General features: G+C 33.3%; 5 protein-coding genes across 5 annotated transcripts; 2 read left to right on the forward strand and 3 right to left on the reverse strand.

Annotated features, from left to right (window-relative positions):
- Positions 1 to 1560: 1560 nt before the first annotated feature.
- TRIADDRAFT_54870 (uncharacterized protein) lies at positions 1561 to 4289 on the reverse strand (the record flags this gene model as incomplete). Its single annotated transcript, XM_002111137.1, has 5 exons — positions 1561 to 1683; positions 1962 to 2026; positions 2245 to 2312; positions 2495 to 2567; positions 4229 to 4289. 5 exons carry the CDS (start codon positions 4287 to 4289, stop codon positions 1561 to 1563), a joined length of 390 nt encoding a protein of 129 aa, XP_002111173.1.
- Positions 4290 to 6611: 2322 nt separating this feature from the next.
- On the forward strand, positions 6612 to 9900 carry TRIADDRAFT_54871 (uncharacterized protein; the record flags this gene model as incomplete). Its single annotated transcript, XM_002110612.1, has 8 exons — positions 6612 to 6823; positions 7595 to 7628; positions 8225 to 8226; positions 8333 to 8444; positions 8576 to 8663; positions 8748 to 8837; positions 8925 to 9074; positions 9173 to 9900. The coding sequence occupies 8 exons, from the start codon at positions 6612 to 6614 to the stop codon at positions 9898 to 9900; spliced, it is 1416 nt and encodes a 471-aa protein (XP_002110648.1).
- Positions 9901 to 10598: 698 nt separating this feature from the next.
- Positions 10599 to 12504, reverse strand: TRIADDRAFT_35714 (expressed hypothetical protein). The gene is made up of 4 exons (XM_002111138.1): positions 12462 to 12504; positions 11084 to 11212; positions 10869 to 10951; positions 10599 to 10745 (listed from the first exon to the last, which is right to left on the reverse strand). Exons 1-4 carry the CDS (start codon positions 12462 to 12464, stop codon positions 10682 to 10684), a joined length of 279 nt encoding a protein of 92 aa, XP_002111174.1. The 5' UTR covers positions 12465 to 12504; the 3' UTR covers positions 10599 to 10681.
- A 1113-nt stretch (positions 12505 to 13617) lies between these two features.
- TRIADDRAFT_50087 (uncharacterized protein) lies at positions 13618 to 15610 on the forward strand (the record flags this gene model as incomplete). The annotated part of the gene is made up of 2 exons (XM_002110613.1): positions 13618 to 14473; positions 15576 to 15610. The coding sequence occupies 2 exons, from the start codon at positions 13618 to 13620 to the stop codon at positions 15608 to 15610; spliced, it is 891 nt and encodes a 296-aa protein (XP_002110649.1).
- A 6438-nt stretch (positions 15611 to 22048) lies between these two features.
- TRIADDRAFT_23256 (uncharacterized protein) lies at positions 22049 to 23553 on the reverse strand (the record flags this gene model as incomplete). Its single annotated transcript, XM_002111139.1, has 6 exons — positions 22049 to 22150; positions 22584 to 22664; positions 22799 to 22888; positions 22971 to 23079; positions 23235 to 23327; positions 23405 to 23553. The coding sequence occupies 6 exons, from the start codon at positions 23551 to 23553 to the stop codon at positions 22049 to 22051; spliced, it is 624 nt and encodes a 207-aa protein (XP_002111175.1).
- Between the last annotated feature and the right edge of the window lie 2079 nt (positions 23554 to 25632).

Genomic DNA, 25632 nt, shown 5'->3' on the forward strand with positions numbered 1-25632 from the left:
GCTTTCGAGCGATTGGGCTGTAGGTTAGTTTATTAACATATTATTTGAGCATGTATGTAGTCCATCATTCTACCAGATATGTAAATCAATATTCTCGATTGGAACAAAAAATAGAACATGTTTCTGCACAGTCAATACTCAGTAGACGCATAGAGTACTGCACCAAGTATACGAGTACAGTATTCCATTTATTATACAGTCAATATCATTAGAGTGTGGATGTACGAGTTAGGGGTTCGCAATCAGCGAATATTCGATCTTGATATGTAAAGTAATGTTGCTCTATTGGAATAGGAAATAAAATATGTTTCTGCAAGTATCCTTATAATTTGCTGAAGATGTTAAACTTCAATGCGATCGCCAATATTCGCAGATACAAGAGACTTCTTTAGCGGAATGTGAAAGCACTGGTAATGACACGAGCAATCGAGCATATTATGGATAACTTTCTAGGCAAGTGATGTCTCTTTCAGACACTTTCAACTGTATTAAAGTACCATAGAGATAAAATAGTAATACGAGCATATTATGGATAACTTTCTAGGCCAGTGATGTCTCTTTAAGACACTTTCAACGGTATTAAGCTACCAGAGAGATAAAATAATAGCACGAGCAATCGAGCATATTATGGATAACTTTCTAGGCAAGTGATGCCTCTTTCAGACACTTTCAACTGTATTAAGCTACCAGAGAGATAAAATAATAACATGAGCAATCGAGCATATTATGGATAACTTTCTAGGCAAGTGGTGCCTCTTTCAGACACTTTCAACTGTATTAAAATACCAGAGATAAAAAGAAACAGCAATACTTTCATCTCTTTGGTATTTACTCCAATATTCATAACAAAACTATCGACAGGTGTAGCTAGCACTCAGGACTTTAGCAAAGTATGATTAAGTAATCTAAAGCTCTTTAACTGACTATGATGCAAGTATCTGCGGTACAGCGATCCCTTCATCGGTTATGCTGAACCGTTTTAAAATACGCATGCTTTTAGTAAATTGACTAGACATCATTATATCAACAAATCCCTGGTTTTCATTTCAATAATATATAACATCCTGATCGGTAATACGAACTAATACGCGTTAATGGCACTTGTTAGTTTAAAGTTGAGCAGTCATTCATTAAAAGCATACTGTACTAACAGGAGTTTCAGTTCTTTATGAATTGTATTACTGAACTGTAAGTTATAAAATTTGAATTAATAGTGTAGTTGCTAGTGTATATAAATGACCAACATCCGCAAATCCAGCGTTAGAAATCAGCTTAAATCAATTTCATAGTTTATTTTTTAATTTTATTCCATTCTTAATGGGCATTACAAGTCTTATATCTCGACGACAGATAAAATAGAACTACTAAATAGTTGTAGGTGCTTAAGATAATGAAATGCAACAACGCGATTTTTTAATTAATCATTCACTTAGAATTGCCATGTTATTGCTATAAGATGTAGTTATCAACTAGATAGAAATTTTTGTATTTACATTTATAGTACAATTGCAGTTTGAAAGTTTAGGCTTAGTAGTGAACTTCTTCACTTAGGTCCAGCTACTAGGAACTTGATGGGACGTCTATGGGTTCATTGCTACCTTTATACGCAAATTCTAGTGATTTGCAAACAACTTGCATATCATTCTCGATGGTTTTTGCCCAATTCTCTACATCTCCAATTTCCTAGTGAAGTAAGCATAACATTATTAGCGATGCTTCAATGGAGAAACCATCAGAATAATTGAAGATGGAGTCGATAATAGTAGCATATCCGCAGTTGTATTGTGTTTTCTTACACGAAACGGCAGTGTGTAATATAGGGGTATAATCGGACGAAAATTATGTAGATGGGTTTATACTAATAAGCCAGATATTAGGCAGTATTGATATACCGTGATAAAAGCAGTAGGCAGTTGAAAGGACGATATGCTGAATTCAATAAATATTGCAAATACGAGTACCTTTAAGGATTGATTAAAGCCATCCACCAGTCCCATCCATTGTGATGCAACTTTACTGTACTCAGCTGTAAGCGATAAAAATATAATGTTCAAGATATTAATAATTCAGAGATTTCGCAGTTACGAAGTAGTTTATATAATATTTCTGAACTGTAATTATTCCGTAAATATTGAAATAAAAGGTAATTTCAAGTCATAGTAGTAGCAGTAGCTGGCTTTGTATAAAAAAACTAGACTTGGAAAGGTGCAGCAGAAACAACTTACAGGAAAGGAACAATTTTACCTGTATGAATTTGTAACTGCTTCAATTCTTGATCCAGTTTCTTTTGATTTTGGTATGCTGTCGCAACACTAATACATCAGGAAATAGTTAGATTCGAGATTTTAGTAATATTACAATTACTATATTTAAAATAAATTCAAAGTCTATGCTGCAAAAAAGTAAAGAAAGAGGATTCCAGATTGCTCATGGAGTAAGAAATAGCGCTAAATCATTATTAATTAATTACACAAGAGAGAATATGCGTGTATACCCTGTATTCATTTTATCTACCAAGGCATTTCCAAAGGCTACGCAAGATTCCATTGCTTCTTTTTTCAACTTTTCTGTAAATCGTAAAATAAGTATCTGTATCAATCAACTTTAACCAAATTGAGACAGGTCAAGGTTGTAGAAAATTGTATCCACTAGGGTTATAAAATCGTAACTGTACTAACTACTGTGGGTCCTTAGCAGACTATAGCATACTCGTATCGTGGTATTAGATTGAAATTTTTGTAACAGTTTGGAAAGATGTAAACGACGGCGTTCCATAGAAAGTGAATTTATTTTCGAGAGTTAAATCAAGTTCATTGGGATATGCAATTCCAGTTTACATCAGTTGTGATTTGATGAGTGCGGATAAGTCAAAATATATAGCGTAGTAATTAATTTAATTATTTATAAGAACATTTTCAGGTATCAAACGCAGTTAGACTTATCGATTTGCTGCAAATTCTCTAACAGACTGATGTAATCTGGCTAAGAATGGCGTAAACGTTATACATGCTGTGTATTTGAATACTGAGTGAACGATATTACAACTACTACGTACGCGTGTTCGAGTACTGTATATTGTACACAGCAAGCATACTAAGCGTGACTATTTTTAAGGTTGAAAACGTTCTTAGGAATAACTGTCATAAAAAATATATTTAACAGCAAATATATACTTGTATACAGTATAGTTTAAACAACTTCATTGAACTTTGAAACTGTGCCATTATGGCAGGTAGATTGAATATATTATTAAAGAAGGTAATTGATTGATGCTTGTTCATCAGTTTACACGATAGCGTATTACTTAATCTCTTACCTTGGTTTGCAATTGTAAAATTAGGAAATGACAGTTGGACTGCTAACTATTGTACTGCAGATATACAGTATATAACATAGGCAGTTTTAATGGCATATCAGCATATACTGTACTGTGCAGTTTGCTGTTGAGAAAACAGATAGGATGGGTACTAGGTGAATTGCAATCTGCCGATGTCAACGATGCTTATTAAATATTCGTAGAATGTTCATTGGTTAGCATTCTTGAGTTCGAATTGTACGATAAGATATCGTCGAAATATTCCACTATTTCAAAGTTTAGAAGATAATCTTCCCTTGTACCTGACTGAACTATTCCTTAGTCGTGATATATTCTGTAGACTGTCTTTTTAGAAATGCATCAAGTCTTGGAGGTGTTTCCTGGAATTCACTATGTCATTTATGTTTTGAATTGTACGTACAAGTGTATTACTTTTTATTCGTTCGATTGTTTACCAGGCTAAAATGAATTCTTCCCATGTGCATCACTAAACTATTCTTTAGTTGTGATATATCTTATAGGCTGTCAATTCATTATTTTAGACATATTTGTAGCAAGAGGTATTTCATGGAATTGGATATCATCCTGCCATTTAATATTGTTTTTAATTCATTGTCATTATCCATACGAATACATCACTTTGTCCACTTACTACACGATATGATATTACTGATAGATTGAATTGATGAAATGATCCTTGAATTATTTTACTCTCTGAACGGAATGAACTGATGAAATGACAGGATTCACGGCTAGTACTCTGTTGTACGAAGGTTTATCCTAGAGAAAACTGCAGCCTGATCTAGTTCAATTGGTTTTGCCTTTCTACTCAACATGCCAGTTCGATATTGCCCAAATTGAAGTTGTATTGTATTGGGATAACAATATATCAAATAGACAGTAGTAATGCACCTTGCTCTTCCTTTGCAGCAGCTTGTTTAGCTTGATGCTTGCGTACAATATTGGATAGCATCTTCTCTTAATGGCCACCTCGTTGCTGTTGCAAAATGTTAGCGCTCGATTGCAAAAGCCAAAATCAATAATGCGATAGTACAGTACAGGAGTTGATTCTGATGGTATCAAACCGAGCTATAATGATCATCTGCTACTGCATACAGTACTGTATACTGTACTACCAGAGTGAGTACCAATACACTACAGTACTGTACACTGTACCGTTACCTTGCAACATTGACAATATGAATCAGTCCTTCCGAAGCACGGACGGACTACCTCAAAGAAAGTAAGAGAACAAACAGGGTCCGTCTTCGTTGAATCCCAAATTTTGTGGAGACCAACTATTTTTATTGATCATCTCAAGTGAACAGTATGTCTGAAATGATCACTATATACTGCCCAGTGTCCACCATGGTCGTGTAAAATAATTAGCTGCTTGCTTTTAGTGGTAGTGCACAGTATAGTAGAATGAGCAGGAAAATAAATGATCAAGCCCCTCTCTATTTGGAAGTGCATACTATTGATCGTCCCTCTCTCTCTTTCTAGTAGTGTAGTTATGGTAGAACTCTACTGTAGAACTATAGAGATATCAAAAAAAAAAATAAAATACTGTATGAGTAGAACCCAATCGGCCACTGCTCTTCATACAGTGCTTCGCTTATTTGTTTACTTTACTGAGTCCAATACAGTACAGTGTTTCACTCATCAGTTTAGGGAATGTGGGTGTACCAAGACTCAGTATCGAAGAGAATTTGTATTCCAAAAGATATATAGATTCAAGGACAGATGAAGCTTTGAATTACAATACACTAGATCAGTCTAGATGTAGTCTTCTCTTTTTGGTTAAGCAGTTCTGTGAAATAAGAACTTAGAAAAGTCATAAACGCCATTCTCACTTTATCGTTACCAGGCTTTCCTCAATGCATAAGTACCCCTTTGTTTCCTGCATCTAGTAGTTTTGATAAGAAAGTGAGGGACATCTTTTATCTTCATTTACATATTCTATAAGGTGCCGCAAATTATAAATTACATTTGTTCTACTCGTATAAGTGATCCACTACAACACCATGGATTACTAAATCATCCACTAAATCATCCATTGATTTAGTATAGTGCGTAATCGTGCACTGATCCCTTATCAATAATGTATTACTAGTAATCCCTGATACCTACTAGGTAACTCACTCTAAATAATTTATTGGTACATTATTTATACAGTATACATTTCTATTTACGACTACACTGGAGATCTGGAAATGGAATGTAAAATGTTTAATCCAAATAATCAAGAAAAAAAAAGAATAATAAAAATAAAAATTGTTGCACTGTCCAATTTTCAAACATTAAATGCATCATGCAATTTAAATTGTACAAGGAGCTATAAACAGTCATCGTATATGTAGCCAAATTTGAGCTACACAAATCGTCATAAGAGGCAGTTGCTTCAGGGACTGCTTGTAAAAACAAGATCTCAACGAATCAGTAAATTTCGTCCAGAATAAATAATTAATTCGTTTATTTATTTTTTTTCTACATAGACAATATACGTACTGTACTGTACATTACAGCATGTTATACAGTACTATATGAAACATGTTGATTTCTTGTTATGATGCTACTGATTACAGTACTTCACTTGTCGAGTACAGTGTATAGTACGGTACACTGTAGCAGAAATGGACTGTACTGTACCGTACCGTAGTCTACAGTGTATAGTACTGTACACTGTACCACAAAGGCATTGCCCATACAGTACTGTACTGTATTGTACAGTACAGTACAGTACAGTACAGTACAGACTGTACACTAGAGTACAGTACCATACCGTTGTCTACAGTGCGCAGTACTGTACACTGTACCACAAATAGCGTTGTTGATTCCCTAGTACAGTATACTGTAGTATAATGTTGAATGTTATGGCAAAATTGTTGAACATAAATAACTTAATGTTAAAAATCTCGATAAAGCTTCTAATTAATTATTTGAAAACTATTCATACAGTACTGTACAGTACTGTAGCAGGATTAGAATGCACCAAAACGATCACCACAGTCTTCAGTGTTCACTAGGCTCGCCTTGAGTATGGTACTGTACTGTACACTGTACTGTACTCGATCACTTAGTGGACCGTAATCAAATGACACGAACGAGGCCATCGATGGACAGTCATTGTACGGTACTGTACCGTAAAATAAATATGCACCAGTAAGTTTTGCGACAACCAAGATTTTTTTCCATGACAAAAGAAAAACATTTGTAAAGACTTTTGGACAAGCGATTTCTAAATTAACTACTATCAAATCAAGAAAAAGTGCAGACCACTGTGAGATATTGTAAGATGGCTATGGAAACGCATGTAGGATCCAATCCATCATTACCCACCGATGATGAAAACGATCTTCAAGAAGCAGTAGAAGAGGAATGGATACGCTTGTCCAAGTATCTCCATCAATTTCAGCCTGAAATACAATACTTGCAAGACGTATTGACATGGAAAAATGCTCGCCATTCCATGGCTGTATTTCTCATCATTAACAGTGTTTTCCTATGGTAAATGCATGCTGTAATAGTAAATCCATTGATATGGACTCGTTGATATGTAGTGCTATTGCTTGATAGCATCAGGCTAGTTTACTCTATTGGATGTATTCTAAGCTATAAATTGATACGCCACGGATTCATGGCTTGTTTTGTTTAATCATTTTTATTTATCCTATGCCTATTGACTATTCCTGTTAGGTACAGTAATACTATAGGACAACGAATTTTTATTATATCACTAACGACGACATCGCTTTCCCTTTCTTTGCCACAAATTGAACAGAAAATGACTAACCGAATGAATTTAGGTAGGATTGAATACAGGACGATGAAAGTTTTACACACCCTTGATAATTAGAATTTCTTACTTGTCTGTGCGGTTATGATATTGTAACTTACAATTTGAAAGAACATGAACAAGACTAAAGTACTTCTCAAGTGATGAGTGATACCATTACTTTATATGTATATTTATATATGCATAGATACTAGTTGTTTAATGAATTTTACAGTATCGTCATGTATTAAAGCGAGCAGAAGATGCAATAATGTTACAAATAGCATTTTGTGATTCAAGATGCGATAGTTTGTTAGGAGTGTTAGCGTTTTCCACTGTGTTGACATTTACTGTCAACTGTACTACTCACAAAGTAGAAGTGTAGTTAAGTAGAATTCTGCAATGTCAGTGAGGTGGAATGAAACCCTTTTAATTCACTGCTACACTCGTGCAAGAATAGTCCGTATAGAAAATGTTAATCACACCTTTTTCCTCCTTCCTAGGATGGAAAGAATTCTACAATCAGGTTTTATCTCGGTAAGTTGTAATCTAAAAAATGCCTTACTTTTGTTGTGCTTTTTGCGTGTTCGTAACCAGAAATATTGTACAGATAACTAAATTATTCTGTTGAACTGGGTGTTTATTTAATCTTGATGAATACATTATCTCTGATTACGTCACTCATCATAAGGCAATTTTAATCGTTGAACTTATCGAATGGCCGTCAAATAGAATTACTTTCTACAAATACTTATTTTTATTTACGTGTTAAAACTTCATCTCTTTAATCCTCGCAAATAATGCGTTCTAAAGAATGCCTTAAATAGAGCATATTTTTAATTACCAAAGATAACATTGTTAGTCCAGGATATTGTCGGTATTACACCCCATCTGAATGCCGGTTTTATTAAGATTGATACAATTGAACATTAATGTGTCGTTGACTAATGCAAGGGTAGATCGTGATCTCGCTAATGAATCATTTCAGATTTCATTTACTATAGCAATTTGAATCTCTAAAAGTGATAGAATCGGAAGTATCCCGACATCACCACATTTGAGTATTGTACAGTACTGTGCTATGCACACAAACGATTAAAATGTCCTTATATTAACTACCCGATAATTACTAGAGGTATTGAAATGTTGTCGCCTGCATATAAGAATAATTGAGTAGAACTTTTAGTCATTAAAAATTAATTTCTTTGTTCTGAATTTAATGCGTATTTCTTATCCTGTAGACTTGAGACCGAAGAGCAGTTATTTAACATCGACAAAGTTAGTCAACTATCAATTCGTTACAAGGAAATTGTAGTTGCCTATGTCCGATCCAGAAATGTTCAACCGTTACAGGTATTGTTGCTACGTATAGGTATTTGAGCTTATGTAAACATGATGTTGCAGTGGAAACGTTAACTTATAGAAAAAAACAATATCCTGCTAATCATTCTATCTGATTGCCTTTTTGTCTCTTTCCTACCTAGTTTTGGAGTATCCTGATAGCCTCTACCTGCACGGTATACGCTTTACTTTATCATATTACGAGAAAACTACTATTAGGCTATGTGCTTAGTAAGTTTTTCATACCAAGTTGAAACAATTCAATTGGAGACCGAAATTAAAGCATTGATTTATTATTTTCTTTTGCTATGGCAGGTATAACACTATTTTTTACACCATATATCATCCACCATCAAGTATTGAAACGACTAGTTGATTTCTTACCTAAATTCATAGATAGATATAGTAAGTTCTCAGGCCATCATGACAATCATATTTAATTTACTTAATTATGATAGCTTAGTAATTGCTTGTTCTTGGTTAACAATTTAGGTAAGCCTGACGCTAGTCAAGACGGTGAAACGTCAATCTTTGCGGTAGATTCGAGTGCACTGTGCAAAGAAACAGATGATCAGGTTATGGCCAGTAGTCTTGTTTCAATTGGTGAATTTGAGCCCTCAGGCCTAAATAGCGTCAATAAAGGTAATAACTGAAATATAGCAATTACCTATGAATCTACTAGAATTGTACTGAAGTGGCACAATCTTATTTCGGTATATTAATGGTATTATTTATTTCAGAATCTGATATTGAAGCGGAAAGCGAAGAGATTTCAAACTCACAAATTGTAGACAATCCACCAGTTGCACCCCAACTTTCGCAACAAAGTGATATTGGAAATCCAGATATCGATTCTTTACATGAGTTTTACCCAATTATAGATGCAAACGGCGATGATTCTAAAAGTGATTTACCTCGCGAAGACAGAGAGAGGCTAACAAAGGAAGCATTAGATCCTGAAACAGATTCATTATTAGATTTCTATCCACCCGGCTTGGACCGTGTAGATTCTGCCAAAGTGCATAGGCTAGAAACTCATAAAGAAGTTCCCGAAAATAGTCAAGATCATACTGAACAAGGTCAAATGGAAGAAAGTGACCACACTTCTGCTAATGATATAAATGATTACGTAATAGTGGAGCCTGTAGACGATCAAGAAATCTGCGATAGTTACCAACCAGCTATATCTCAAAATCTTTTTCCAATTACAACTACTGTAACTACAGCACAACCATCTAATGTATCTGTGGAACAGCTAGGCGTACGGGCTCATGAATCCAGTAATTCACCGTTATTAAATTCATCCTTTTCTACTTTTGAAAATGAGATTAGTAGTGTTTCTACTGCAAATCTTAGTGATATGACTGTATCAAATTATGGTAATAACAGTGAAAATGGCAGCACTCAAATTAGTACACGTAACGATGAATATGAAATTATTAAACATTCGGAAGTCAGTCAGGAATAATGTCTTGGGAGAGTTGGTTATAAGAAAAGGTTACAGTAACCGTTACAAGAGGAATACTTTTAATATACTATCTTAATGCACGCGTTTATGTATATGTGCCACTGATGCATATTTTTAAAACCACTATTATGTAATCCATGATACATTTATTATATTATTGATTGAGCATACTGTAGCTATAAAGATACTAATGCCCATTTTACATTGCAATTTATCATTTATGGCTTTGGCTTCCTAAAACGAATTATACTCATTATGGTACCGTGATCGTGAAATGTTTTTCATAAAGGTCCGGATGATTTCTACTCTGAAGCTACTTTATACGCGAAGTGATTTTGCTTAGATCATGTATGATATCAAAATTTGTAAATATGGTATAAATTCTCGGTCATTATTACTAGCAAACCCTAAAAACCTATATGGTGAATATAGCGTTTCTTAAACTGAATTGCCAAACTGAATGTAGCGCTGAAACTACTGTATTGCAAATAAAATAAATTTCATCATTGATGAACTTCATAGATTTACTACGTAGCTGATACTATCGTAATGATGGTGAGGTAAATACACTGGTATACATCGTTCCTACACATACAAAATGATACAATGCATATTAAAAGTCTATCTAAAAGCTCCGTAGTAAAAGGAGAGGGTTAACAAGTCAATGAGAGATCAAAAAATTTCATTAATTTAAAGTCTTTTCGTAATTATTTCTTTATTAGTGTCTTGCAGTCATATATTCAAAAGCAAACAAATGTTTCCTGTTCGAAAAGGTATTGCTCTAGATTTCTTGTAATCCTCGAAGACGACGAATGGTACTTCTTGCTGTTACAGCGGCAACGGTGCTACATTCAAGAAAGGAACAACTTTTAGAGAATATTTCTAAGCACACTTTTACTGCCTTGATATCACGTAGTAACCCAAAAAGAAATTTAAAAAGATACAACAATTTACAGTATAGTTCCTACCTTGGTACGTATGCACCACCAGCAACTGACTTATTACACTTTCGGCAATTCCAAATGCCAACATTACTTCGTGCTAATACGCACTATAAGTATGAGATACATTTGTATTACAAACAGCCAAATATAATGTATTCAATATATATTGGTCAAATGTAATATCACTAGATGTAAAAAGTTGAGTTCATTAATTAAATAATCAAAGTTATGAAGCTTACCTTTCCACAAAAACTGCATGGATAGCGCTTATGTTGAGAAATTTCAATTTTCTTTATCATTTTTCTTAATGAAGCACCGTAACGTGTGCCGTACTTTCCTACAACACCAACTTTTCGTGTACGCTTGGCCTATAGGAATTACACAAACATGTAACCATAAAAGAATAGGTTAATGTCTGTCTAACATACAGCACAGCATAGTACACATCCACACACATATCCATTTACGTAGGGCGCAGTACACTCGATGCGCTCATTCTCAGCTTTAAATAACGCAAAGTTCTTGACAACGATTATCGTAACTATGGCCATCTAAAACTATTGCCAGCGATTATACGCGTAAACATCAGACATTGATAGTCATCCCTACAGAAGTAATTCGTACAATACTAATACGATTCTAATGTATCTGATGGAATACTGAATACTGTACGGCATAAAGCAAAAAAATTTGGATAGCTACACTACTGTGGTATACTACAGCATAACTACATAAAGAGTTATCTAAGCTGTAGCAACAGTTACAAAAGCGTTAGTGTGATTATTGATTATTATAATTATAAAGTAATTGCCGTCGTCTAGGATTAAAGGGTTAATACTACCGATATGATGTACAAATACTAATGGCATATATGCACAATAAAGTTCCTGAATTGACAGAACGATATACGATGAATGATATATGTATGAAGTTATTTCACCTCCAAAGTGTGATCACCAATATTCTAGTTAAAGTAACGGCAACAAGTAAGAGTCTAACAAGACTAGCATTTATTCCACTTAGGCTAAATCAGGGCGAAAATTTCTATCTACTGCATCAACATATCATGGGCAATATGTGAAATTGTCCATGATCCACATCACAAAGGATCTTTGATCTCTAGTAATCTTTCTGAAAGTTATATGGGGCATTTAATTATGCTCTAAACTAATCCTACTTCATTTTTAAAATCCAATACATCTCAGGAAAGGATATAACGTGAAGCTTTCTAGTATTACATCGATTGGAATCCGTATTACGTTCATCGTAGTCTATTCAACCTTTCTAAGCTCATTTGAATGTTCAGATAAATTGGAAATACATACAGATACATAGTTGATCAGCTTAGTTATAATATATTATCTTCCACGTAGTAAGTAAAACTAGTTGGGTTAACACGAAGATAGTACAACCGGCCCGAGAACGGCATTGCAAATGGCGTCCGATAGCCAAGAGCAAAGAAGTCAAATTTTATCAGTCAATTTCAATACTACACATTGATAATTTCAAAAAATAATTGCTAAATAAAAGTTTTAACATGTATGGTGCCTATTTTTAAAGGGTAAAATGGCTTCAATGGATACGGATGTCTACGATAGTGATGAGATTGCTACCTACCATTTTGACTTGGTTTATCTTACAAAGCCACCACGTTGAGAAGGAGGAATTTGGCTTGGTGCGCTGCCTTTACAACCGACAGTCTCTTCGTTAGCCTAGTGTCATACTACAGTATACTCTACAGTGTATAGCACTGTAGGTAACTACAGTACAGTACTGCAGTCCATAGTACCATACTGTATAGTACTGTACTGTACAGTACTGTACGGTTGTGTGTAAAAACTTGGAATACAGTACAGTACGCCAAATTATACGTACTGTAGGTTGTCAGGCGTGGCGAGTTTGTACATCCGGTGCAGAGCACTTTATTAGAGGCTCTCATAATCTCTAGTGCTGGCCGATTAAACAGTAAAATGAAAATTTTCATATGACTAAGGAACGACTATTGATTGATCCGCATAGATCTGAAACGGTATCAGTTTACGGTACTGTTCACTGTACAGTACAGCAAAGTACTGTGATTGACAGTGAGTTCTATAAATTAGGGTACAGTATCTGTCTATTTCATACTGTAAGTCCCTAATATGGTAAACTACTGCATTCCATACTGGCAATTACTGTAAACCTGAGTGGCAGTAGTGATGGCTTGTCACTGAAGTTCTCAGTAATAGCCATAGAAATGTTCTAAAATCTTGATGTTAATTTGGAATGAGATTTCTATTCTCTTTAACTGCATAAAACTTCCTCAAATCGGATACTCGGCCTCCATAGTTTCTACAGTACTGTTCACTGTACAGTACAGAAAAGTACTGTGATTGACAGTGAGTTCTATAAATTAGGGTACAGTATCTGTCTATTTCATACTGTAAGTCCCTAATATGGTAAACTACTGCATTCCATACTGGCAATTACTGTAAACCTGAGTGGCAGTAGTGATGGCTTGTCACTGAAATTCTCAGTAATAGCCATAGAAATGTTGTAAAATCTTGATGTTAATTTGGAATGAGATTTCTATTCTCTTTAACTGCATAAAACTTCCTCAAATCGGATACTCGGCCTCCATAGTTTCTACAGTACTGCACACTGTACAGTAGCCCCAACCACTTTGCATAAATTACTTTCCAATCGTTACATACCGTACAGTACTATAATTGGCGGAGGAAAATGAACGAGAAATTGAGGCACTAAAAACTAAAATAAAAATCGACCGGCTACTATGGACTACAAAAATTTAGTATCAAAGGTACTCGTAGAATCACTCGTGAATCAGTGGATTCAAGAAGATATCCCCAACTTTGATTATGGTGGCTATGTCGTTGGTGAAAAGGTAGAAACAGCTGTACTACTGTGCAAGTCGGAAGGGGTCATTGCTGGTCAGCCATTTGTCCAAGGTATCTATGATAAGTTGGGCTGCCAAATTCAATGGAAAGTAGAGGAAGGGACACTTATACAACCGATTGCTCAAGTAGCTCAAGTGCAAGGCCCAGTTAATAAAATCTTGATGGGAGAGAGGATTTCACTCAATTGTATTTGTCGAGCAAGTGGTATAGCCACACGAGCTCGCTATTTGCATAATTTAGCTAAAAGTGCTCAATGGCATGGTGAAATTGCTGGTACTCGCAAGACAACGCCAGGTTTTCGAACAGTTGAAAAATATTCGCTATTAGTGGGCGGCATATCAACCCATCGTTTCAACTTATCTTCTATGGTAATGCTGAAGGATAATCATATTTGGAGTGTTGGTAATATTGAAGCTGCTGTCAAAAAAGCCCGCCAAGCTTGTGGTTTTTCTACTAAGATTGAAGTTGAATGTCGCAGCTTAGAAGAAGGCTGTCAAGCGGCCAAGGCTGGTGCTGATATCATTATGTTAGATAATTTTGAGCCCGATGCTTTACACCGTTCTGCGGCAGCACTGAAGGTCCATTATCCTCATGTATTAGTAGAAGCAAGTGGTGGTATTACTGTGGATACAATCAATTCTTATTTCGTTCCTAATGTCGATGTCATATCGTTAAGTAGTACAATTCAGGGTTGTCCTGTAGTTGACTTTTCATTAAAAATACTGAAAGAAGGTAGAGATCCATCCAATCCATCAGTAAAGTCATCCTCATAGCGAGCTATATTGGTTTTTACCTAAAGGCGTTATGGAAGTCAGCTGAAGAGATGATCTACAGATCTATTTCGCTTGTAGATTATAGTTTTAGCTCAAATTTTCTAAAATATCGTATGATATGGATTAGTGTTCAACACTAGCTTTGATAACATTAGGACTTGCTTTTTCTTAATTAACAATTCTATAGGAAGAGACTTGCTGCATATTTATACATATTTCTCAACATCACCAGTTAGTTCTTAATTATACAGCACGTAAACTGTAGCAAATAAGCCAAGCATTGATCCGGATGTAAATCATTTGATTAGCGTAGAAGAAATATAATCCTTAGATATTTTACTACAAATAGTTATAATATCAAATTTGAGTAATTAAATCGATGCAGAATCAGCCAATGGATGTATTTGAATGCTATCAAACGCATACTTAATATCTTACAACTACTATGCTGTTACTGCGATATTGGAAATGTCTTTACGTGTATTCAGGATGAAAATCAATAGGAATTTTATAGATGTAAATTTTGAAATTACTATCTTCTATGTCAAACATTATTACTTTGCCGACGATACTGAAAGGTCAAAGCATATTTAAAGAATTAAATAATTTGGAAGTTCTATGACTTTATCATCAATTCGCAACGAATTGCGAAGATACAGTTAGCTGTATTGTATTACCAAAGATGCGAAATTTACCTTTAATTCTTTATGAATAAAATTTTTAGCTATATAACCTATATGAAAGTTCATTTTCAAGACCAACGTTTTATAGTATTCTTATCGAGCACTTTAACAATATTTTTCTTAGCGATTTAATTAGTTTCATACGCGTTTATTCAATCAGCAATATTTTTTTATTTCAATATTTATTAATTAGGATCCATTTTACTTATTACTCTCAACATTTGGAAAAGCAAGCTTCAGATACTGATGTTAAATGAATACCTTACAATTTATTAGATAAACTGAATTCAAGATGGATAAAGCTAATGGGTACTTTCGAGAACTTTAATGAAGATATCCAGTTAACTGATCGGGATGGACCATAGAACATTAAGACAGAAACAGTGCCCAGAATACATAAAACTAAAACTTGAAATTTCGATCTGATGCTAATAATTTCATCTTTACAGTATAGAATCAAGCGATTTACTGCCCTATATACTGTATATAGAAGTTAACTTACGTGATCACATAATTTAGAGGTTCTAAAACAATGGTTAATTTCCTATATTAATACGTTGTAGTAATTTATGAATTAAAAAAATCATTTAGCGGTATTCTATCACCTCTATCTTTTCTAGATATCCTATAAAAAATTATCAGTAACTAACATTCAGATTTACTTCATCACAAAATCTAGGCAATTTCAAAAATTAGTTCAAGAGAATAACATTGCATTGTATAGCTTAATCAACCGCTGGTAGCCGCAACATTTTTACTGTAGGTAGTCTATTAGCGTGATATATCATATGTGTACGTAAAGTATTAAAATTGCCCTATAGTTAACCACTGTAGATAGGATTTTTGAATTTCGACGTTGCCTGAGTATAAATTGGGCTTTCACTCTATGGATGGACAATAGACAAATATAGTACAAATTAAATTAATTCCATGCTCATTTACGATATTAACACACGTTCTTAATTAAATTTATTACATAACCTATAGATGCGTGTGTGAAATTAGCACGAAATTTGCAATAAAGTAATCAGATTTATGCGTTGATATCGAAAAAATTGATTACTCTCAAGACCATACATAGACATTCAAACTTACATTGATCCAATTAGCAGCTTTGCGTTCTTTTTCAAACTTCTGAAATTCGCGATAGTCCTTTTTGAAAGAAATAGAATAGTAGATAATATATAAATAATATGGATGAATAAAATACAATACTTACTTAATTACTACCAGCTAGATAAACTACTACGTAGAAGAGTCAGTGGCAAAGTAACTCGACAAATTTACCTGAATCATGAATACAACCTTGACGATAATAACAGCAATGACACCTAAGCCAATTACACCTCCAACTACACCGCCAATTATTGGAGCAATTGGAGGCGGTTCTGGGCAAACTATATAGCAATAAGATCATTTGATATTAATCTACTGGGCGTATCAATCGTTCATAACGAATAAACTATATAATATATTAAGCCTTCCGATATATTAATAATATTTCCATATACTTTGTTGAGATTCTATCATGACTAGTTTCTGGCCTTCGCTCGTAATATTGATTGTAAATCGGACTCTGCACTGGTTGGCTAATTCACGTTGACAAGTATCTGCATCTAATTTATATTAAGAAAAAATATAAGAGCTAATGGCACCTTAGGATTCCATAGACACTGAGAATTAAAACAGCAAAGGATTATGTAATCAATAAGAAAGACTATATCAGGTACAACCAGATCAGATGTGACAATCTTCAAATATAATTCTAGTACGAGCAAGATATACAAGTTAACGAATTAATTATAACCTTATCTTACAGTAAGGTTTAGATGTTACCAATAGCTGAAGTAGTTAAGACTTACCGGCTGGGATTTGATCAATAACTGTCATCGTCATGCTATTGCAGTTTGCATTACAAGCTGCTTGATCGTAGGAACCCTGATTAAATCTTTTACAGGCCACACACTCTCCAGTTTTTTCACATTCTCCTGGACAAGTCTGTTTTACATAGGGTAGCTAATTAATACTGATGTAATTAATTTCAAAAGTGCGCTCTAAGCACAATAGTGCTATAAGCAAGGGCTCAATAGAAAATCTTCATTTATCAGAAACAATATATAATAACTTGCTCATCGCTAATGTATTTAATTTAAACTCAGATATTTAATTGCTTCTGCAAACCGTGCAAACTTCACATGTTCTTCCAGTATAAGTTTCTTGAGATGAACTGCTGCAAATGCATGAGCCGCATTCGCAGATACCGCGGCCATTGCATTCTAACTATTAAATAAATTACGGAAGAGTTTAAATTTTAAGGATTTAATCTGAAATTTTAATCATAATCTTATTCATACTCCATTGCTGGCCATACAAGTAACTCTAGATAATGGACAGCTGCATGTTCTACCAGTATATCCCGGATTACATCGACAGATACCGCAATCACAAGCTCCATTGCCTAAATCATTATTAGTTTATAAATTATTAAAGTGTTAATTAATGCACGATATGTAGTGAAACTATACTATTTACAAAGTATAATATATATATGTATCTAGCCCGCTTAATAATACATCAGTTAATTCAGTAAATTTATCCTGGAAATTGAATTCTTAAGATTTTCCACTTGTTAATAAATCTGTTCATAAATACCTGAACATAATAGATTATTGCCTAGTGGACAAGTAAAATTGTCACACTCGCAGTAGCTACCATAGATTCTTCCCCTTACATCCTACGAATTAAGTTTATGCAATTAATGATACACAAATATTTGCATTAAACTTATTTAATTTGCTAATATGTTTATGGAAACGTCTCATAAATCTCTTCAATAGGAAGAATTATACACGCTAAATCTGTAATAACGATGCAGTCTTTAAGTAATGGTGATAAAAAATAAACTCAATACGTGTATAAGCTTAGACTTGATTAATTTCTTTTTTATTCCGCTATCTAGCATTCATATAAAGCAAAATGAACCTAAAATTTCTGAGATTTAAATTACCATGACAAATTATGCATGTTAGTATCATAAAATCTGTAGAATTACAGTATGTTACATAATGTGGCTGGGTTATGTTACTCTCAATCTATAGTTTAGATAGGAAATTGACCATAGCATATAACTATTTAATCTTGCGTATTTGAAAATCGATAAATACACCATGAAGGAAAATCAAAAACTTTGTAAGAGTCAGATTAGCATAAAAAGTACCGATATCTACTAGATTTCTTTATGAAATGATAAGGAATTTAAAATAACCTAGCTAGTATTTAATGTTGCATTAATTAGTTAGATGATTAAATCCATCATTACCGTCTGGCACTGGCATAAACCGCAAATACACGAGCCACGATTATTGCAAACAATACTTGAATTTCCTCTATATAAGTTAATGAAATTTATCAACGAAATCGATTAATCTGATATATTATTAAATCAATAAACTTTGTAATTAAGCTTCAAAGGATATAAATTTAGAATAGAAACTTTGTAATTACTCTTGACATCGAGGTGCATCAAGAAATGAATTGGCCGCACTACATTGACATCTTTCTCCAACCCTATAAAGTTAAAAGTGGCTCTTATCATTAAACTGAAACGCAAGGTACATATCACGCGATTAATACTTAATCTATGTATAATAATGGCGGTCTACGCCTGGATGTCTAAAGTAAGATGTCACGCTCATAAACTAACATCGACAGTAAATTTCTGAAGATTAGAAAATTAATTTAGCAATCAATTTACCAGCCAGCTAAGCAACTGCATTGACCACAGAAGTAATCACCATTTCCATTACTGCATCTTGGGCTATTTTTTTCCTGTAGAAATGTCATGAAAAAGTAATAAAACTAAAATTTTTTCGATATTATTATGTTATGTTGCTTACAGCAAATTTCAACGATAGAAAAAAGTTGAGCATACGACTGCATACGACTGATTACAGTAGCCGAAACTAACCATATTTCTGGGAAGGGCACATTGACACTGACAAATATAATTGATCTTAACGACAATATTTTCAAATCCAGTTACTCTAATTACCATTCTATTAGATCCATTCACAAGAGATTAAGTTAGGAAAATGATAAAAAAATGACTTAGAAATAAAATATAGTTGTAACAGCAAATCTTTACTCATCAGATGCTCTTCCGTCAGTTGGACATTGGGTTAAATTTAATGATAAATCGAAACTAGCCTAGAAAGACGAAGAAGCATAATGTAATAATAGCATCATTTTAATTTGTGAAAAATATCAACATCTATTTTACTATAGGATTTACTTTTCCAAAACAAGATTATGCCAAAAAAATATTACGCAATAACAATTTTGAACGAGTTATAAGCAAAACTTTCATAGTAAAAGTAAAATTGAATTAACTACCATGTTCTATGATCTAATTATACTTAGTGGGCTTCTTAATACATGTGAAATCGATACATCTCCACCTTATCTAGTGGCAGAAGAGGATCATAAAGGTTCGCTTGCCGAACAATATACTATACCGTTTGAAGATTTCCAGTTTCATTGCATACTGATAACCCTTGAACTGCAGAGGAACTGATTGAAAAATAAAGAATATTTTGTTAGTAAAGCGGGTCTATTAGCCCAAATAAACTTATATTGTATAACAACGTAACGAATCAATTACGGACAAAAATATAAAACAAATAATATATGTATCCCTCAATTTTTATCGTAACTACTGTTGTAATTATATGATTAGCACTGTTAATTACTACTACTAGCATAATGGATGGACTATTACAAGAGCTGTTAGTAATCCATGTATAACGTCATCAATCGCCTAGGCAAGAAGTAGCTTTATAATAATGTACCAGAATTTTTCATGTGCTCATCCTGTTTAGTTATATCATTGCATGTAAAAGCGTATCAAAATTTTTGTATGCATATCCTGTGTATTTATCTTATTGCAATCACATATAAACTTACAGCGATCTGCAATACTGGGATAGTTATATTTTATACTGTAATTGACACAGTAATAAACTACAGCATAACTAACTAATAAGAGATTATTCTATGCTTTTTATTACATTAATATAGTCATTTAATACTTTAAACGCGGAACAACATATCTATATTGTCTTTATGTTCGCATTTAGTTCATTTAAACCATTTTTCAAGCAAGTAAGTTCGCTTATTACTGATTGACGAATTAGTAAAATTATACTAGGCATTTAATTTGATAGCAGACTAATGATAGCTTAAGTATAAAGCTATAAAATTTTTACACTAATAGTTGGGAGTATCGATATTCCCTTACTTCAATAGTAAGTACAGTTTGTAAGGATAACTAAGCATTGCAAGAAAAAAATATGTAAGCCATTATGGCATACTAACAAATATCCAAAGTATTATTAGTTAATATCTCCACTATCTAAGCTGCATATAGTGTTAATTTCTTCTAATAACTACGTACAGAATAATTGTTCATGAATATTTATCACCGTACTAAATACAACTCATTTTACTATAATAAGATATTATTACTTTAAGTTCGACTCTAGCTACAAAAATTAAAATATTATCTACAAAGATAATCTCGTCAAGTGGGCATTATTATTAAATTGGGCTATTTTAATATTAATTAACGCCATTTATTGACCAGAATTTTAGATTCACTGTTAAAAGTTATTCTAATAATGTTCTATCTTACTTGGGGCAAGTTGCAGTATAGCCAACCAATACATTTTCTACGAAAGAATTGGTGAGTATAACGGTGGAGCTAATTCTCTAGATATTTCAAGTTTGATAAAGTATTAGAATTGTCACAATATCAAATTCTTTATAAATAAAATAGGATGATAATAATGCTAACTCTATAGCTGTCTTCTATTAAACTGATGATATTACTGCCGTCATTTTCCCATTCACCAACTATAGCACCTACTCCAGTTAAATGGTCGGCTAGAACCTAAATTGATCACATTAACAGTGAGAAATGCTCTCATTCACGTTGCTCTTTGCAGTAGCTTTGCTGATAACGGAAAAATTTCATTTTTTTACATTGTACATGTAATGATAAGACGCTATAGAATACATGAAACCCACTGTCTGCATTAATACATCGTTAATTAATAGCAGTCTAATTGTTGAAATAAATGATAAATTTAAAGTAAATTACAACAGGCTTACAAAATGTTCCTTTAACGCTCTTTTTAAGACTGCAAATACCGGAAGGATTTTGTTTTCGATCAACATTTCCCGCAATTGTGTTACTGATGGATAATCCTTATCCGCGATTTCATAATCAAAAATAGTTATATTAATCCATAATAACGTTAAAAGTTATCAAGGATCGCACTGATCAACATTTTCACCTATAGATGGAACACACTACAACAATTATTAACCTCTACGAAATCATACTGTAAGTAATTGTGCAACCGTTTAATAATCGCAATAAAAATTTATAGTAAGGCATCGCGATAACATTAGAAGTAAAAAATAATACAAATAGACATAAAAGTGAGCTTTTTCGTTATTGTCGATTTGTATTAAACAGAAGCTGTTTCATCATTTATAACCCAACAGCAAATATTTTAGCTTATCATGATATCAAGAAAAAGATGGTTATTTATACTCGTACGATATACCGCCTAATTCACACTTTAGTAAGCCTATGCTTAATCATGTTACAATAATCGTTATAACATCTTATAATCCAAAGGTGTATTAGTCTGTTAGGATATTATTCGATGCACTAAGGCTAATAGATCACTACTTTAATCATGGATAGAATTCTTTCTCGTTACTTTTAGCTTTGAGATCAGTCATGGATAGATTGATAAGGCAATAAAAACAGAAATTGGATAGCTTTAGTAGTTATGTCTTCTCATTACCATATCCAGTGCAGCTTGATACTTATTTTCGGAATTTATGTGGCACGCACCGTCATTTGGAAGAAAGATTCCTGCCAGCTAAGAAAGAAGATCAATTTTATATGATGATTAAATAACAATTTTTTAGTTCTATTCTTTAATATGGTAAACGTAATTATTATTTATCGAAAAGTTAAGAGTCCATAAATCGGACAATTTAAATCTTAGAAGTAAGTTATTGCTTCCTGGATTAAAAATGTATAATAGGGAAATACCAGCACCAATTACTGGGGAAAAATGTTGATTTCTTTCGTACTACAATTATTTGTCATTAGCATCATTAGATAATAGGTAGGAAGAAATTGGTACAGGATTGATGCTGCTACAATAGAATTACAGTAGTTTGATATTATAGGATCTAAGTAACTCCTTGTTGTGAATGATGAATTTATCATAAACTTAAATCCTTTATAATCATATTTTGCATTCAAGCGATAATTTAATGAAGAGAATCAGAATCCTATCATAATACCTTACTATCGCCGGCATAATGGAAGAAACCATCTGTACAATAAACGACGATATGGCGAGCCCCCCGTCTCCATCCAATGTGCTAACCATCATTGCATATAGTTGTAGTATTTATTAACAAGAAATCCATTTAAGATTTGTAAACATGAGACTAAGCAACCGTCTTAGCTCTATGATTACATTAACAACCCCTCTGGAATATATAAATGTACTAACCTGGGGACAAACAGATACTTGCAGTAAAGCTTCTAATCCACCTTCTGGCGCATCGCTATTTGAAGAAATGTTTTGTTGATCGATACCTTGCTGTAATATAAAATCATCCACAGGACGGACAAGATTAGGCATTAATGTAAATTGACAATAAAAGTATATTCGAGGATATTACCTGGAATTCCTTGATATCAGTGGTTAATGGACGTCCATTACGAAAAAGATAAGTTGGATCGCAAGGAATGTTATTAGCAGAATCACTAAATGAGCAGGGATATGACTGTCTAAAGAAATAGATGATAGATGACAGAGGTTATTATTAATTCTTGCCACAATTTCGTATGTTCCATTTATCCTAAATCTATGCATCCTCCATCTCCTCATATTATGTACTGCAAGACAGTACTTAAAACGAAATTTTATCTTATACATAATTTACCTTCGTTTTGCGCCAAAACCAAAGGGTGTAACTGGTTTATCAACAAAGGTGCCAAACCCAAAAGAACTTTGGGAAGACAAATTTCGAATTGTACTGGCTGCAATAATTGAAGCGCACGAGCAATTCAGTATTTCATTTCCGTTAATCAAAATACATATAGAGTAAGAGACATACCCAATTGTGTGGCAATTGTTTTCAATCTCTCTAAATGAGGCAACATCGATCTAGACATGTCCATCAATATATACAGATCGACTGGATAATCTCGTGCAGGTCGAACTTGAATGTTAATATTTGCTGGCATACCTAGTTTATGCATTATTTTCAGTCGACATTGGGTTACATCAAGTTAATTAAAGGTATTCTAAGTTCTGATTACAGTACAATAAGGATAGATCTAATCCTGGTCGTCCTCTAATAATTACGAACGTATCTCAGACAGAAGATAGTTTTCAATAGTTCATACAGTTACTGTTGATGATTAAAACGCAGTAGATAGAATAAAACATTCGCATAACAACTTATAATTTAGTAGTTCTTCTTACTTGATCATTATTAATCAGTTGATAACCTGTTATCACTAGTAATTTAACTATTTAGCTCTCTGAACTACGATAATTCAATAGAATGTTCTTACCTGGCCTTAGTGAAACCTCAAATCGAGTTGGCGATACTTGCTGAGTATCACTAAATTGTGGCGTCTAAAACATGCAAATAATAGCTTTATTTCTACCGTATAGGAGATATAAGGAGTAATATTAGGGTAATTCTTGAAATAAGTGACAAGGCAGCTATTTGCTCTCATTTAGGTACAAGACGTGTAGACAGAGTCAATAATTACCAAATAGATAATTAAACATGAAAACAAGTATCGTGAAATCAATTATACCAAAATTAATGGATAAAATCGGTAATGACTGCGCTTTATAGGGTACTATATTTGTTCATTCATATCTGATTAAAGTACTACTACGAATACTACTCTTGCCGGAATGATATAAACTGATATCATTCTTGATGAGTGTTCAATATCTCTATCGGTAGGATATTAAATCTATTGCAGAATATATCAGCTACGTTAATTGTACAATAACTTCACAAAGATGTCTGGCATTGCTGATCAAACTTAAAATTTTTGTTACAGATGCTACTATATTTTAAGTAAATGGAAATCAATATCAATCTGAAGGTACGATAACAGCTATAATGAAATATGAATATGCTTAATGGAATTCAGATTATCATAATAAACTGTAAATAAGAATTTTACGCGGACATATTTTAGTGCTCGTCAACAATATAAGTAGGGTAAACCAGAGGAAATCTGTTAAACTTGATTAAGCCACTTATCAGGTATAACTATTTCTAGACGAAACTTATATTTATTCTTATAGATATTCATATCTACGACAGTTAAATTTTAACTTTTTGCAACTTTACTGCTAAAACTAAATTAAATCTGAATCGATTTCTGTAAATATTTAACCGTAAGAATATTAAGCTTAAATACGGCACTGCTACAGCTCTTCAGTTGGACTACGATATCTGTAAAGTAATGCTAATAGATCTTAAAATTGATCTACAGATGCAGATTTAACGAAAGGAAATCAATCAGATATCAATTTTGCCTTTTAAGGCTAAACTACTCCCAATTTGAACGCAATATAAAATGAATATAAATCGTTACCGTTGTGGCCGTTGATGTCGATTTAGGATTTGAAATATTTCGACACAGATTTTGCTGCAGATTTTCTGCAGTATCACATCGCGTGCGAATAAAAATCTAAAATAATTTTACAAAAGCATAACGTTCGATTTATTTAAAGCCGTATTTAATGTGAAAATGAAGGAAAGTTTGGTTTGAAACTGCAAGCTTGAGAGAGAAAATTACTAAAAAGATTCGCTACAACTTTTCATAAGGTATCACGAACCTCATCGGAACACCAAGCACATTGAGGTAGAGAAATACAACTTTGACATGTTGTTGCGACAGAGTGGCATGGATCTAAGATCGGAGCAATTTCAAAATTACACAAGAAATATAGTTTAGGTAGTAATCACGTGTAGCTACCACACTATAAAAACACGTACGTAGAGCTAATATCGAATCCTTTTAGTGAAATTTATCACTGATTTAGAATTATCTTTCAAGATGAAAATTTAAAGTTATACTGAACTAATCAATCTTACTTGATTGTGCCCAAGCAGTTGCCAACAAAATTGTGAAATGAATTACGCTGAGCAGCAATTTATTAGACATATTCCTTAACCTAGTTTCCAAGAAAATTAAAGTAAATATGGCATTTGTGATTGGGTTAAGTACTTTATTACCAAAATATCAATTACAAATTAAAAAAAGTCATCTCCGGCTATATAATTGATCAAGTATAATCAAGAC

Source organism: Trichoplax adhaerens, genomic scaffold, assembly GCF_000150275.1.
Source record: "Trichoplax adhaerens TRIADscaffold_3 genomic scaffold, whole genome shotgun sequence".
NCBI lineage: Eukaryota > Metazoa > Placozoa > Uniplacotomia > Trichoplacea > Trichoplacidae > Trichoplax > Trichoplax adhaerens.

Coding starts and splice junctions, on each gene's coding strand:
- TRIADDRAFT_35714 (XM_002111138.1), bottom strand. Junction 10,952..11,083: donor CATGCAGTTTTTGTGGAAAG/GTAAGCTTCATA, acceptor TCATACTTATAG/TGCGTATTAGCACGAAGTAA. Junction 10,746..10,868: donor GGTGGTGCATACGTACCAAG/GTAGGAACTATA, acceptor TCTTGAATGTAG/CACCGTTGCCGCTGTAACAG.